This window comes from Neodiprion lecontei, chromosome 2 (assembly GCF_021901455.1).
Source record: "Neodiprion lecontei isolate iyNeoLeco1 chromosome 2, iyNeoLeco1.1, whole genome shotgun sequence".
Classification (NCBI taxonomy): domain Eukaryota; kingdom Metazoa; phylum Arthropoda; class Insecta; order Hymenoptera; family Diprionidae; genus Neodiprion; species Neodiprion lecontei.
The window spans coordinates 25965951-25982170 of record NC_060261.1 but is presented as its reverse complement, the minus strand read 5'-3'; the positions used below and the strand labels follow the sequence as shown (position 1 = coordinate 25982170).

At 33.9% G+C, this 16220-nt stretch overlaps 1 protein-coding gene across 2 annotated transcripts; it reads left to right on the top strand.

The window, feature by feature from the left end:
* The first annotated feature begins 588 nt into the window (after positions 1-588).
* On the top strand, positions 589-15878 carry LOC107218918 (coiled-coil domain-containing protein 6). 2 transcript variants are annotated; one of them, XM_046731647.1, is made up of 6 exons: positions 589-1259; positions 3678-4218; positions 6861-6996; positions 8314-8441; positions 10986-11095; positions 11262-11446. In XM_046731647.1, the coding sequence occupies exons 1-6, from the start codon at positions 1038-1040 to the stop codon at positions 11400-11402; spliced, it is 1278 nt and encodes a 425-aa protein (XP_046587603.1). In that variant the 5' UTR covers positions 589-1037; the 3' UTR covers positions 11403-11446. The 2 variants fall into 2 exon arrangements, with proteins under 2 accessions (XP_046587603.1, XP_015512445.1); XM_015656959.2 differs by lacking the exon at positions 11262-11446 and adding an exon at positions 11613-15878 and having other exon boundaries at positions 592-1259.
* Positions 15879-16220: the final 342 nt, after the last annotated feature.

Here is a 16220-nt window from a genome sequence, read left to right as displayed (position 1 = left end):
CCACCAGTTCTCATTTTAAACCCAATACAGCTGCAGGCTTACCAACGCGAAATAAATTTTTGTCATCAAAGTACTGTGTGTAGCTGAGTACACAATTTATCCCAAACAGACTTGAACATACTGACTTTAAGACCCCCCACTCAAAGTGTATGTTTAGACCAGGCATAATCTAGGGACCTTGCATGGGACCTCAACCTTAAGTTGGGTTAGTTGATAGGAGTGGAATATAATCATAATAATCAGTAAACATACGATCGTTCCGATCGGATGTTATAATCAAGCACGAGGAATAAGTTTTAGCACCAACGTTGCGTGCGACAAAACCCGTGGACAAAACCTTACCTGGTTATTTTTGTTCGGCATTGTATAGGAAATTGTGCTGAGTACAGTATTTTCACATCAGTGGATTTTGACAATAATATCAATACGCCATCGGTAAGGTTTGAACATAGTATCGTCTCAATTGAGTCGGTAACGGTAGGAAATTTCTGTACCGAAGCTCTCCTCACTTTGCCTCACCGAGTTTCCGTAAGCTTCAAAATGTCCCATTTAGTTGGCTGTCTTTAGCAATCTTTAGTCAACGTCTCATTCCTCCATAAGTAGATCAATCACTTGAAATATTCCGGAACGCCATTTACGCCGGTTGTGTGTTTAACTTTTTTTCATTGTAGTGTTAGTGCCTAGCGAAAAACGTTGACTGTGGGATTGAACTAATCCTTTGTTAACTAGAGAAGGTTTGGTTTGGCCCAGAAAGTTTCGACATTGGCACATGGGTACCGGTCTCAGTTCCGTATAGCCAACACGAAGGAAGGAGAAAAAGAAGGCAACAGCTGATCTGTCCTTCACAGTAGCACATGCTTACGCGTCAAAAAGACTCTTGAATATCGTTGTTTTATTTGAAAAATAATGAAGTGTTAGGATAGTGCGACGCGTAAAACGTTATTTCGGTTAATATATAACCAGTTTTGCCTACCCGGGACATGTTAGATACCTGCTACCTGCTATAATATACACGGTCTTACCATTGTCTGGGAAAAATGGCTGACCGCGACAGCGCATCCGAGAGCGACAGCAGCTCGATTGATGGTGGGCCGATAATGATGCCCCCATCACCAGTAACGCGGGAACAACTTCAAAAAAGGATAGAGTCCCTTCAACAACATAATCGCGTCCTTAAAGTTGAGCTTGAAACTTACAAGCTGAGAGTGAAGGCGCTGCAGGAAGAGAATCGTGGACTCCGGCAAGCGTCTGTCATCATTGTGAGTTTCTTTGCTCTCAATGACACCGATTGCAGTTATCGGACACAAATTCATCGCATTTATACTAAGTCGTAATTCGCACACTTATTCTCAAATTTAGTCCCTTCGATGTACCTCCAGTGAAAATTTCCGCAAGCCATATCTCAATTTTTATTTTTCTTATTCTGAAACTACTTGTCTTGTCATCTGGATCTTTCTAAGTACACTACGAAGTGACTGTGATTCCATTATTCTTATGTGCTTATACATACATAGATACTTAGTACTTACCTGTCTTCTCTTACCAATTCCGTTCACTTTGATACTCTTCTATCCTATGTTGGCCGGGTTTGTATGTATAGGAAAAACTGGGAAAACGCGGAATTTCTTACAGCAGGGAAAAGTCAGGGAATTCAGGGTTTGTACGTACAGGGAAATCCTGGGTAACCGGGAATACTCGGGGAATTTCTTACACCAATCTTTTAGATTCCAAAAAACATACGAACCTTGGAATTTCAAATATAAGACTGGAATTTTGAGTATACAAGAAATAAACTCATTCTTATACAATATACTATCAATCTCATTAAAAAAAATTGCATTTAAAATTTTGTTTCGTGGCACCGCTTCATACATTCTATGTATATTACTTAATACAAAACCTTCTTTCATTTTTTTCTCTTGGAAAATCGCTGACTATTGTTTGTAAAATCATTGTCACCCAGTAAAATAGGTACTAGGTAATATTATAGGTATCAGTATTAATGTGTAAAAAATGAAAGTGTAGAAATTGAGGTTGTCCAAGAAAACTCTAATCTCTCAGCTGAAGGATTACTCTTTCATTAAATAATATACAGTGCTGTAATTTCTAGAAGAAGACCCATAACTGTTGGCTGTAAAGCTGACAGTGCAAGATAATTTTTATTATTATCGTGTAACATGGAATTTTTTCAAATTCTACATCTGTGGACTAATACAATATGTTGAAGAATTGTTAACATTATGGTAAAGTTTCTAAAGCAATTATATTTTAAAAATTCGATACATTTCCATTTTCAATATCATGCTTCACCAATGCCACGAATAATTTAGCAATAGTGGTAATATAATTGAACATATTGTGTTTTATCAAGCCTAAAGATAAATTGCGAAATTTATAAATCTCACCCTTTTGCTAGGATGTTATTCAATGGAGACGCTGACTGAAGATTGCTAAAGACAGCGAGCTAAATGGGTTATTTTGAAGCTTGGCACATGTGGGTGAGGAACGGTGAGGGAAGCTTCGGTACAGAAATTTCCTACCCTTACTGACTCTGTTAACATTTTAAGCCTCATAAGAGAGCCAGTGAAATTTGTACTATATATACAACTATTCTTATAGGCCAAAAAATACCCATGACTAGCTGTCCCTATAAATCTTCAGTCGACAGCGAAGACAGAGAGTGACAAAAGTTAGGAAAATACAGTAGAAACTTTCTTATCTGAGCCTTTATTTCTCAAACGCCCCCTTATCCAAAACGTGCCTTGCTTTATTTGATTAATAGATTCTTTTTTTTTTTTTCTATTCGTTCTCCGAATTATAAAACGTTTGGCTAAAGTAAGTCATCGTTTGGGTATTAAAGGTCTAGATAGGTGATCTAGGTTTTTCGCATCACGATTCCATGTTCAAACTTAACAAAATATTCCATGTTGAGCAGTTTTTTCAGAATTAATAGGATGATTCATTTTCCTTGTTTATCAGTTTTTCTGAAGTTTGTATTTATTGTTGTTTTTTTCTAAAAATTTAAGTGTCAGCTGACTGGTAATGAGTTGTACTGGCCTATCGTTATCCATCTTTTTTCTTTTTCTTTTTTCGTCATAGTCGGAATTTGAGCCTAATTGTGAGCCTCTCAGGCTTATCAAGTTTATAGAATGGATATTTTCAGCATGTTTATTATTTTCCGTACTTAGGAAACCTAAAAGTCATCATTGTCAGTGCACATTGATGTTGTTTGATTTTGATAACCATGGCCTACCTGTGTCTGGGATTGCTGCGACAACAGATTCTGTCTGTCTCCGCTTGGATTGTTATATTTAAGTAGAACGACGTAATTTTTTTTTTTTTTTTTATATTTTCAAACTTCAACTATGCTCCCTAAATTCAGCTAAGCTAACTTTTGGAAATGGCATTGTTTAATTTTAATCATTTCTGTGGAACAAAGCAATACTATGTGTTTTCGAATTAAAATTTGTATACTGAAGGTGAAAATTTCTAGAGCCTTTAGTCATCAAAGCCACCCAACATTACCAAAGTTTTATGGAAAAAGATCAGGGAATTCTGAATTTTCTTATGAGAAAAGTCAGTTAGGGAATTTTATTTGAGCAAAACTGTCGCTACCCACTATCACAAGTTCTTGAAATGCGATTAATTCTGACCATAATGGGTCTTTGTGATTTTAGCAAGCCAAAGCTGAACAAGAGGAGGAATTTATTAGCAATACATTATTGAAGAAGATACAGGCCTTGAAGAAGGAGAAAGAAACATTGGCCCATCACTATGAGCAGGAAGAAGAATGTCTGACTAACGATCTGTCTCGGAAGTTGAATCAGCTGCGCCAAGAAAAGTGCCGTCTTGAGCAAACATTGGAACAAGAGCAAGAATGCCTGGTGAACAAACTAATGCGTAAAATAGAAAAACTTGAAGCTGAAACTCTGGCCAAGCAGAGTAATTTGGAACAACTGCGTAGGGAAAAAGTTGAATTGGAAAATACATTGGAACAGGAACAAGAAGCCTTAGTTAACAAATTATGGAAACGAATGGACAAGCTTGAAGCCGAAAAGAGAATGCTACAAATTAAATTAGATCAGCCTGTATCGGACCCAACTTCACCTAGGGATATCAACAACGGTGACACTGCTACCAACTTGAGTACACATATTCAAACTTTGAGAAGTGAAGTTGCTAGACTAAGACACACGCTTCTAATATCACAGCAAGAACGTAAGTGGCTCATTTTTGCTTTTGCACGAAAGCTCTCTCGCTTACATTAATAAGGTATTCACAGTTAACTTTAAAGCTTTAATATTACAGCTGATAGCGAGTCACTTTCCTTATTTTTTTCGTATTTTTTGAGAATTCTGAAAGCATTTAATATTAAATTTCAAAATCGAACAGATGGGATCAATGAAAGTATTTTTATCTTGTTGAACTTTTTTTAAATCTTGAAAAATAATAGAGAGCTTCACCATTTTTTTCAGTGTGCCTTTGCTGTGGTACAAGATGAAGTAAAATAAACCATATTACCAAAAATTTGATACAATTGCTCATATTGCATCAATTTTTCACTCTTATTAAAATTCCTTAATCAGTCATTTTTAGATCCCGTACACAGATAACGCAATCAATAAAAAAAAGTTTCCTAAAAAAAATACTACATAATTTCCCAAAATCTGGATTTGCTCTCAGTCAGTCATTGTTCAAATTCAATATATAATCGTTTTTCACAATATTAAATTTTCAAAATATAATATCAAATCTTACTGAGAATTAAAGGAGCACAGTTTTTGAATTTACTTATGTGAAGCTCCTTGATATTATTTGGACCTTATAGGAAAAAATTAGTAAAAACTGAATATTTTACTACAATAGGTCAAAAACAAGTTCCAGACGTCGAATTTGAAGTAACTTATTGCCAGCCTGTTAAACCTTATACTGCACACCAGCGTCTAAATGATCCCCCGGCATGTTCACTGTTCTATATCACAGGTCATAATCTAATTTGATCTGAGATAAGTCATGAAATATAATAAATATCGTTAATTCATTCTTTTTCCAAAAATTCAACTTCACTTACTCAAATAAGCACCTTTGTCTCATGGCGCAGTATCTCCATATTTTTTGATGTAAGTGCCTGTGTCTTGAGTTACTCAGTCAATTTTCAGCTGAAAATATTGAAAATTCATTTAGTAATGATTTTTTGAGTAGAATGATCCTTTTTCCAGTATTTTTTTTCTTTTCGGATTTTTTTTTTTTTAATAACAACTGATTGACCATGAACTATAATAGTTAAAGAGTATCCCAACAATATTTCAAGTTATTTAAATCCTTAAATCCGTTTCTGCACTGTAACTTTTGATGTGGGGTCTCCAGCAACCCCGGAGTGACACCAGTGTTATCCCTTTGAAGAATACATTTTTCCTTACAGTCTGAGGGACAGTAACTTCGAAATCTTAAATGAAAACCCCTATTTTTTATTGCAGATTCAAATTTTTCATACGAAAATACACAAGTTTTATTGGAAATTTTTGTTTCGATCCAATACAGACGTCACTGTAATTGCAAAAAATCAAATTTTTCACTATTCCAAGACATGCGCATTAAATCAAAGATGCAGAAGTAAGAAGAATTGAAGAAGAGTGAAGTTTATCAAGAAGTGCCAAAGACTCGTGAGAACATGATTCAGCGTATCAGAAATGCTTTTGCGCAAATAACACCGGAGACACTTCTCAGTTGTGTACAAACATTCAAAGCGCGGATCAACAAATGCATTGAAGTGGAAGGTCACCATTTTGAGTACTTGATGTAAAAGATCACTTAAAACAAGCAAACCAATAGTTTTCGAATTGTATCCCTGAAAACGTTCAACACATACTTCCTCATCTTCAATTTAAGGCGCATGTCTTGGAATAATGAAAAATTTGATTTTTTGCAATTACAGCGCCATCTGTATTGGATCGAAAAAAAATTTTCAATAAAACTTGTGAGTTCCACATGAAAAATATGAATCTGCAATAAAAATTAGGGGTTTCCATTTAAGATTTCGAAATTACTGCCCCTCACGCCCTTAGGGGTTGGGGTGGGGGGTTGAATTTTACGGGGTTAGTTTTCCTTCTCAATATCGAACAGTTTTTGTTATGAACATTTCTTGGTACAATGCGTATTTCTTGAGATATTTCGATGTCTCAAGGTAAAAAACTCACCCTATATAAAAATTCTTAAGGTCACTCATTTCAAAAATAGGGTCGAATCTGAGAAATTTTCAAACTTCAAAATGGCAGATCTAATATAAGCTAAGAGAATCAATTTTTATATATTCAGTCCGCCATATTAGATCTGCCATCTTGAATTTTTACATTTTGACGTCGGATTCATTTTTAGCGATCCTGAACACCCAAGATCAAGAGTTCCACTTTTCTAACCCCCATGACCTTCCCACAATTACATTTAATCTGTAAAATCAGGCATTTACAACACTTTATTTATAGCACTGACTATATTTGCAAAATCATTTTAATCCCTTATACAACATTAACATCATTTTAGAAGTCAAAAATTGAATATAAATCTTGATTAACTGATTTAAAAAAGGTGTCTCATATCTGAGACGCTATACCACAAAAGATTATACGCAGCAGGGGTGTAGTTATAAGGGTTAATTTCAAGGTATAGTTTGTACTCTGTAAAAATGATTGTAAAACAATGTTACATAATGTTCTCTTTTTTCTCACGTGCAATAGCACACCCACAGTTAGTGACTTTTTAAAATTAACTATCACTACTTTCAGTTTTCAGAAAGAAATTATTATACACTCTTACGTGTCAATAGAATTCGTGATGCTCATGTCCACATTCTTAACCAACAGATACTGAAAAGATGAAGCGTTATGTGAATGAAGAAAAACAAGTTCGCGAAGAGAATTTAAGGCTTCAGAGGAAACTGCAGTTGGAAGTTGAAAGACGTGAAGCGCTGTGCAGACATCTTTCTGAGTCAGAGTCAAGGTAAATATTTGATTTTTTGTAGTCGATGCCATTGAATATTTTATAGATTCATGTGCTTATGAAATTCAAAGCAAACACTCATAGAGCTACATATGTGTAATTTTACGTCAAACCTCACACCCTCGAAACGGTTCTGTTTCCTAATTCTATGAAAGTTCGTGTCTTTAAACAGAGAGAATTGCCCTATTTTCGTAATTACATGCAGTCGTAAATTAAACCCTCCGTTGGTCACCTAGGACAAATTCTTCGACTCGTGCTTTTTCCTTCCTCCGTATCTTGAGAGTGGTGCATGAATGTGGCCTCAGGCCCCTAAAATATTTTATTATTCTGACTATCGGAATATCAAAAATAAACCTCAAACTCCTTACTTCAATTTTTTTTAGAATTTACTCACTCCTAAGTGGGTAAAAAACAGCCTAAAAGAAATTGTTCCTAACTGGCCAATGGCTTGAGTGAAAATATAGATGGCTAACGAACACTTAAAGAAATCTGAAAAATAGCCGCGCATGGTGATCAATAAACACTTACATTGCTGGACCTATTTATCATAGAGGGTCCACATAGAGTTCATTTTAAAGTTAATAAATAAACAAGATTTCCTTAATAAACAAGATTTCCTTATGTTTTACATGTACCCATTGTTTCTCCACAATCAAAATTTCAGGTTTTATTGGATATTAAATGAGGAACACGTTTGTATATTTTCAGAATTTCAGATCATGTAAATTATGGTGCAAAATCCATTTAAATATTTTTACAAATGAAAAATCTCGCATTATCGTGAGGAAAGTGAAATTTATATACATATCTTGAAGGTCAATGTCATTAGCTCTGAAATGCACCCATTCACACTGCTGTCATTTTGCTTCGGTATTGTATAGTTTCCTACCTTCTCCAAATTTGACTTATTCGATTCTTTGGTAAAGCTTACAAAAAACAGATACTGCGGTGCTCTCCGAATTGTTGCACCTTCATGAAACATCAAATCTGAGTATATTATTTTTTTTTCGATACACTAATGTTTATACTGGCATACGTAGTTCATTGTCTGTATACCACTTGGCAACAAGTTCAACATTGTGCTCAAGTGACGAGTCATTAATTGCTCATAAATATAAAGAAGATTTTTCAAAAACTCAAGATAAAAAGACTGTTATCTATCTATTTAATCAAAATTACCTATTTTAATTCATTCTATTCCTTTAAATACGACTTTCGCACTAAAAAATATAATTATGAGCTGAAAAATCATTTCTGGGGCCAAGAGAAAAAATCGAAATCACCGTAAAAAGAAATTACATGTTCTATTTATTACAGTCTTGAGATGGAAGAAGAACGACATTATAATGAGATAGTGATGTCTGGAGGAAACATCAGGAATCGCACAGTTTCTAGTCCAATTCCCTACAATCCTTCACCAAGCTCTTCTCGACCTCTGAGCCCAGGTAAAAGTTAAAAAAAAAAAATGCAATTCCCCGTAAATGTACCTGAAATTCCGATCGGTCAAGTTTGATTCCTGGAATGGAACCTAATTATCTATTTCAAGTGTAGAAAATAGCGAATTTATGGTTGAATATAGCATTGATCTATAATTTTGTTTGCTATTGGAACACTTTGACCAACCACAGAAATTCAGAGTACATCATTGTTAACCACTAACAGTTCTGGATCAATAAACCCTACCTCCTGTGTCAAATTTAGCCAAAAAACGAAAAATAAGTTTAAAAAGCTTCAGCAATATTATTGTGTCAATGATAGTGAATACAAATAAAACAACATTCCTACTATGTAATAGAATCCTTAATCCACGTGAAAATAGAACAGGCATTTTTAATCTGATTCTCATGTCTGGGCTTACTTTCTTCACTGTAAAGATCTCCAAAGATTTCCTGAAAAAAAATTACACCAGTCATTTCCAGAGTGGATAAATAGTATATTCTGTTACGAGTGTGAAAAGCGAGCAATTTCCGTCATGTGAAGTTTTCAGTACAAGCCACAACAATTGCTATAATCACACAAGTCAGATATCGCCTATTGGCATGTATGACACACACTATTTTTTGCGACATCTCTAACGGAAAGCTTAATTAGTGAAGTATCGAAGGAGACACTGACAACAGAGAAAATTGTGGTTAGGTAACCTATGATCAACAATACAGTATGTAAAATTGAATTGTTAAAAGTGCGCATTTGCCAAAGAAAATACTAGCATTCAAAATTAAGCATTTCATGGATGCATGAGTATCGTCACACCGCACTGTTCGAAACTGGAACTCTACTCACACTCCACGGTCTTTGAATACCAAACTTTCCCAGCAGGTGTAAAAAATAAATTTGCACAAGTATGGCAGGATAGATATATGTCACCAGTTACCGTTGTGCGGTATAAATATAGTGTAATGTAAGATCTCTTGAATGTTTTTTAGACAATTTAAGGAAATCCAGTCAGCGAGCAAAATGAACCTAAAACAATAGAATCGGATCAAGTTTATGGAGTTCAAGCATTTCGAACATTCTAATAATAAAACTTTTTGTCAAATTGTTGATAACTTAGCTTGCGTTATTCAAATTTTCTCAGATTCATTTCTTTACATCGTAAGGATATTGTTTCATTGTGTTCACTATCATTGGCGTAAATAACATTCCTAAAGATGTTTCAAACGATTTTTTTTTGTTCCCTCTCAACTTTTTATTCAGATGGTGAGGCCCATTTATTTTTAAGCCGGTTAAATTTTCTTTCGGCATCATTATTCCCTAGGGGTGATTCACTGCGAAAAAAGTGACACTATGATTTCATATTTCATGATTACTTACATTTTATGGAGTGATGATCCGAGATTGCTTGACGAATAAATTTTACTTCGATTAAATGATTTCTCATGATTTCTAACAGTCGGCTGACACAAGTTTCCCCTTCCACTTTCTTATTTGAGAACTTATGACATTCTTTTACCACAGTAACAAAAATAAATGTTCAAGATAAAATTGACTAGTAAGCACTGAAGTATAATAGTACTGAAACGTGCACCGTGTACAAAAAACGTGTCCCCAGTGTATCCCCACTATCACGTATATGCTGTAAAGGTTGAACAAAGACAGTAATATGCTCCCCATTAGTGAAAGAGAGATGGAATTCCCCCCTACTCTATCTCTTTCTTTGCCAATCAAAAACAAGTATCTGTAAAAGACAGAATCCTCCCAATTTTCTATTCTTCGCGGCGGCACTCTCTCGGGCAACGCTGCGTTACGGGAAGTGTTCCAGTATTATTATACTTCAGTGCTAGTAAGAATGGTACCCTTAATTATAATAATAACAAGCAATAGAAAATTCTTTGCTTTTCTATTTCGAGAGTGCGCTGCGAGAAAACTATGTTACCAATAAACGTGGGGGAAAACTCAAAAGTTTTACTAACCTTTGGTTACTTCATCACGCAGCTTGATTCAGGTGTTAATGTTTTGCAATAGGTTGTCTCGAACAAGGGTCCTATATTTTTTTTTCATTATCAATTTCAGTTTTCTCATAACTACCAATGATTATTACTGACTTCGGTGTGATTTCAAATATTACTAAATCATTTCGAATGTTGTTGCCACATTGATTCCTTGAAACACCCCTTCATTATTCTATTAAATTGAAAATCAAGCCAATTTTTGTCTCATCACAGTGCAGATTCTTTATGGTGCTGCTTCGTCGCTTTCATGCTCGGTTGCTTTCCCCCACTGCCTACCCCAAGCTTTTCTGTTAAGCACAATTCTCAATAGTGCCACGCAGCAACGCAACGTCTTGCATGGTCGTGAGTGACTGGTAGGGGGGCTCAGATTCGCAGAAAATCACTTCCCCTCTTGTACCGTAGCAGTACTATCGAGAGAGTGCACTGTAGTTGCATTTCATGATTAATCTTGCATTATCCCATGACATCAGACTTTTTGTCAAGTCCTGGTGATCATTTAATTTCAATTTGTTTTTTCTCACAATACAAACTTTGTAGGTATCAATATAGTGGGATCAACCTCACGTGACAGTTTCAATGCAAATCGATGTTACGCTTGTGGCCAGCCCACTGTATTGCCATTTGCCAGTTCATCTCCACCATCTGGGGTAAGTGAAATTTTATCGGAATTGACCCTAAAATTACACAATATGTTTTTCATAAAACAAACTGCACACTGGGTTGTTACTCAAATAAATCTGAAAAATTTTTAACTTATAATTTGAATTATTTACTGAGGGATAAATTCATATACTTGTCTTTCACAATTTCCAGAGGGAAATGCAAAGAATATGTTTTATTGCATGGACAAAAATGACTCAATTTGCAGCTTCCAAGTTAAACCGATATGGTTGCAATATTTTCATAATATTAATGACATTTGAGTATATTTCTTTTTCATATTCAGTATTTTAATTTATATTTATTTTTTAATACCTCGTTTGAATATTGTGTTGTTTCTGAACTGTAAATAAACCTCTGAAAAACTTTGAACAAATAGCGAAGATCGTTCCTCCATTTCAATAATGTACTGTTCAGCGTAGTCGGGCTTATGTTTCCAGATGAATTTTTAAAATAAGTCATTAGAAGTGAATGACATATAAATAAGTGGATAATCAATTCTAGGGTCATATTGTTGCACCAACTGGTAGACGCACATCAGATCGTTTCGTAAAACCAGCAATACCGCCAACAATTATAAACACTGGTGGCACTCCAATTCCGTGTCCAGCAACAAACACATCTGCTGGCTCGCCGATGGATATCTCTAAAGCATAATTTGAACAATCCTAATATACCAAACCGGTTATTCATTTTTATATATTAGGGAACGTGCACAGCTCAGCATTGTATTTTTTTTTTTCAATTTTTGAATGTTGTACGGTACATGGGAAATAAGCGTATGAACAACAGATCTTAAAAACAAGGTATTACAATTCTTTACAAAAACTCATGTGAACGTCATGTCTTTCAGTTGAATTAGTGTAAACCATTGGAAGAGGTACGAAAATGTTTTTAAAATCGTAAAAGGAAAGGTAGAATCTTCAAGTTATTGATATCATTACAATTTTTTTTCAATAGCTAAATCACAGCACAAATTAGCAAGTATGTGTATCTCAAGCTCAAAATATCACCAAATGTAGGTGATCAGTAACATGAGTTTTTATTGATATATTGAAATTTTTTTGAAAGATCATGTCGCAAAAGTCTCGTATTTCGGATTGAAAAGTTTTACTTCGATCATGTTTTTACTAAGTAACACACATCATTATTGAATACGGGAAGAATTCACATTCGACAATTTCGTTTATAGTTTTTAAATCTGTTGCGTATTTTCCTTTTCATAAGAATGTACGAATTATTTTATAATACTCTCAAACTCTAAGAACATATTTTGTCTTTCTAATTAGCTAATATTAACAAAACTCTTGCAATTCAACTTCTTTCTCATATTTTGTCAAATGTTGACTTTACGGTTGCTACATAAGCTTCTCAGGAGTTGTATCACCAAATGTTTTTTTTTACTACTCTTCATATGAAACTGACCTTCATAGTAGTCTCAAAATCTTTCTATACGAGCTATGTGACGTGTGTATGGGCTCATAAACTAAATGGTCTGTAAACTAATTGTCGATCACTGACTGACGGATACTTCGAAACATGGCCTAAGAAGGCATCTTATTGAACTGTTACAGTTATGGTTGCTCACTTTGGATGATGTTTTCTATTATGACTTCCGATGCTTTATTGAGCTGAGCGAGAATCTTATGTAAGGAAGGATCTTCTTTTATCCGTAGTGTAATGAAATGCTTGCACTATCTCACATATTAGCAATTACAATATATACGTTCTCAGCTTCAGCTAATAGTTCTTCAACTATCTCCTTCAAACCTTATGACATCTTTGTTTGTCTTGAGAACTGATGAAACATAAGTGAAATCTCTTTCAAAGATTGATAGATACTGATCTACATTAAGCTCAAAATCTACTACGTGTTTCTTTTCTTCGACTTGTGTTTCCTCATTAGAAATCATCCCTCCGATCTGTTTCTTAAAAGTTACCGGAAGCATAACACATTCTTTCTTATTGGAGTGGTGTACATTTTCTCAGGTCTTGTCATGATGTCTTTAGATCTGACACCAGAAATGATAATATTTTGATCAAATGTTCGCTTGGCTAATTTTCTCGTAATTTATCACAATAGGATCCTCCTTTGTAATCATCTGACATCCAACTTTTTGATTCCAAGTAATTTTTTTTTTCACAAGGATGCTTAGTAATCTTAATAGAATTGATGGTTCTCTTCAGAATATCCTGATGAAGTCCTTGTTATTTAGTTGAGGAAGAATTGCTTCTGGCTCAGAGATAGAGTCAGGTTCTATCATTTGCGCTGCCTCTGTAAAGTTTAGCACTACCTCTAGAAGAGCATCATCACAAGAGTTCTCCATCATTCTGTTTAAGCAGATAGATCTGGTTTTTATCAGTGTCTGCTCTTACGAACGAATTTGTGGAATGTGTATGTTGTCCTTCAATCATCTTTACTTTCATCTACTGGACTTCTGCGATACAAAATGGGACTAGAGTATCTTGTACAATTATGGCCTCATTCAACTGCTTAGATTATTTTACAACATGATACGAATCAGTATTTATATTTTTTAAATTAACGTCTATTTCTCGATCTTTTTTTGCTCAATGATAGTTAATTAACTATTATTATTACTAGTGCTATTGAATAGAGACATCTATTATTGTTATAAAAGTGGCTCTTTTTCTTTGCAATCTATGTCATATCTTGATGTGATTAATACAACTTCCAAACGAGCCTGCAGTCTATGTAATAGAAAAAAAACTAATTCACGAATCAGAAATCAGAAACATGCGATGCATTTGATTTCAAAACAGTGCATAACGAAATTCCAATGAATTCAAATAACACTTGCTGCTAAAAATGAACAATAATATACTTTTTTAATAATCAATTTCAATTATTTCAAATTTAGCTGCATTTGTCAACTTTATTTTATTTCAAGAAGAACTGCATGAAAAAACTGTAAGTCATAAAAATGAAAAACCCATGCAATGCTTGCGCCTTCCATAAACTACTTATACATAATTTACAATTGAATGAACATTTGTTTTAAATGGAGAGTAGGAGACAAAGTCTTGTAATCTTCATAAATAACCTATACACTGTGTGAAATATTGTTGGTTGGAAAGGTCTATTACTTCGTTTATAACTAGAACACCCAATATCGGATGTTGACAAAAAATACTGACCCTTACATGACATGATATATAACGCCTAGGGATATCGGAATTAATGAACAGTGTGAGATTTTCATTATTTACCCGAGGCTCAACTAATTATTATTCCATTTTTTTCTTCACTCACACCTAAAACAAAAACATTTTGCACCGCACTCTTCATAATATACTATAATCATACCTGCCACGTATTTCAGATATAACAATAAATGTTTTGAAGTTTTTAACATCAGATCATACATATATTTTTTTCTTTCGTGTATTCAACATGCCTAAATGTAATCGATAGGGGTTAAATAATTGATGTTGTAGGAATATAAGGATTGTTATCTGGCTGGTTTACTGTCAATTTTTGCTTTCAATAATTAAAAATTTGCTTCGAACTAGTACATCTGTCTATTTTTAACTTTCTTCAATATTTAGTAATGCCTCTATGCAACAACCTTTAATTAACAGAATGTTTATTCTTGTGCATACAATAACTATTAATGCTTAGCCTGGGAGCAGGTACTTTGGCAGTAAACCAGCAATTCACCTGAATCAAGGGTTCAGGATGAATCTCTGATAGATATATACTAATAGATACGGCCTTCGAACTGCCAGTATCTCTTATTTGTTGAACTGTGATTATTGAATGTTACTTAGCAGCTACGAATAACACTATTTCTTTATAATGTTAGGTGGATTAACCATATTTTGACGAAATAGATAATCTTTTCATACCTTTATCGTTTTCAGATTAATATTATATCATCGTCGTCATCGTAATTGTCGGTGCTATTTCTATAGTCCTGAAACTAATTTGCAAATTGCCTCCAAGTTTTAGATTCGTAATTTTTTATTTTTTATTTTTTTCCAAAGTGTTGAAATAAATTCAACTCACTGCCTAAATAGAAGATATCAGCAGTTCACGGTCGACATGTGCAACACTCGCTAAACATACGTATAATATATTAATACCTTGGTAATGACTCGTTATTTAATATAACTACTATGTAATAGGTCTCGATCAACTGGTGAACTTGCACTTGAAGATAATTTACTAATATGTATCATTATTTAAGAAATAAGGTCAATGAAAAACGTTATCTCAATTGTCATTCACCTGAAATTCTGCTTTAGGGCTATCTTGCAAGTCAAAAGTGTCAACTTTATTAGGTAAATCATACATTAGAGAATCCGCCAAAATTATCTTTGCTCGTATTCAAATCGATTTTGGCTGTCCCAGTACAAGCGTTAGAATCAGCTTCACCACTATCTTGGTCAATTCTGATGATGATGATAATAACAATAATAACAATAATAATAATAATAATATTAATAGTAATACGCTATTTGAGATGTCGCTTTGATGATCATTGATTTCTAATATTGTAAAAGTAACAGAGTTCATTCGCACTTTTTAAAGTAGAGGAAAGATAATCGAGAGAAAAAATAACTGAATTTTGGAATTTAGATCTGTAAAAAAAATAATTTTTTTTGCTGCTAAACTTGGTTTGTCGTCTGAACAATGAACAAGATTGTTGGATAATATAATAACTTTCTATTCGATTTACATTAGTGAAATAAGCTAAGTTTGTGTTCTTGAATGTATGGCGAGACACAATCTCTTATTTATTTCGTTCCTATTTGAAAAAAATTTGTCCATGAGGGGTGTTGCCCACTTATTATTACTATTACTATTATTAAAATAACCACAGGTCCTGTAATGTATATCTGAAACATAAAATTAGTTGATAGATTTTTTTATACTAACTAACATTATTTGCACACGTTAAGGATTGTTATATGGTATTAGACCTATACATAACTAGGACTCTGATCAATGGACCGAACCATTGTTCTAAAAAATCCAAAAACTTATGAATCAAAAAAGAAAAGAAAAAAAACATTTTATTTTATCAAAATTTTCACTTACAATCGTCTTAATACAATTTTAGTTGTACTGTTATTGCATAGGCGTAT

Coding starts and splice junctions, on each gene's coding strand:
- LOC107218918 (XM_015656959.2), top strand. CDS start 1,038: ATGGCTGACCGCGACAGCGCATCCGAGAGCGACAGCAGCTCGATTGAT. Junction 4,219..6,860: donor TCTAATATCACAGCAAGAAC/GTAAGTGGCTCA, acceptor CTTAACCAACAG/ATACTGAAAAGATGAAGCGT. Junction 8,442..10,985: donor TTCTCGACCTCTGAGCCCAG/GTAAAAGTTAAA, acceptor CAAACTTTGTAG/GTATCAATATAGTGGGATCA.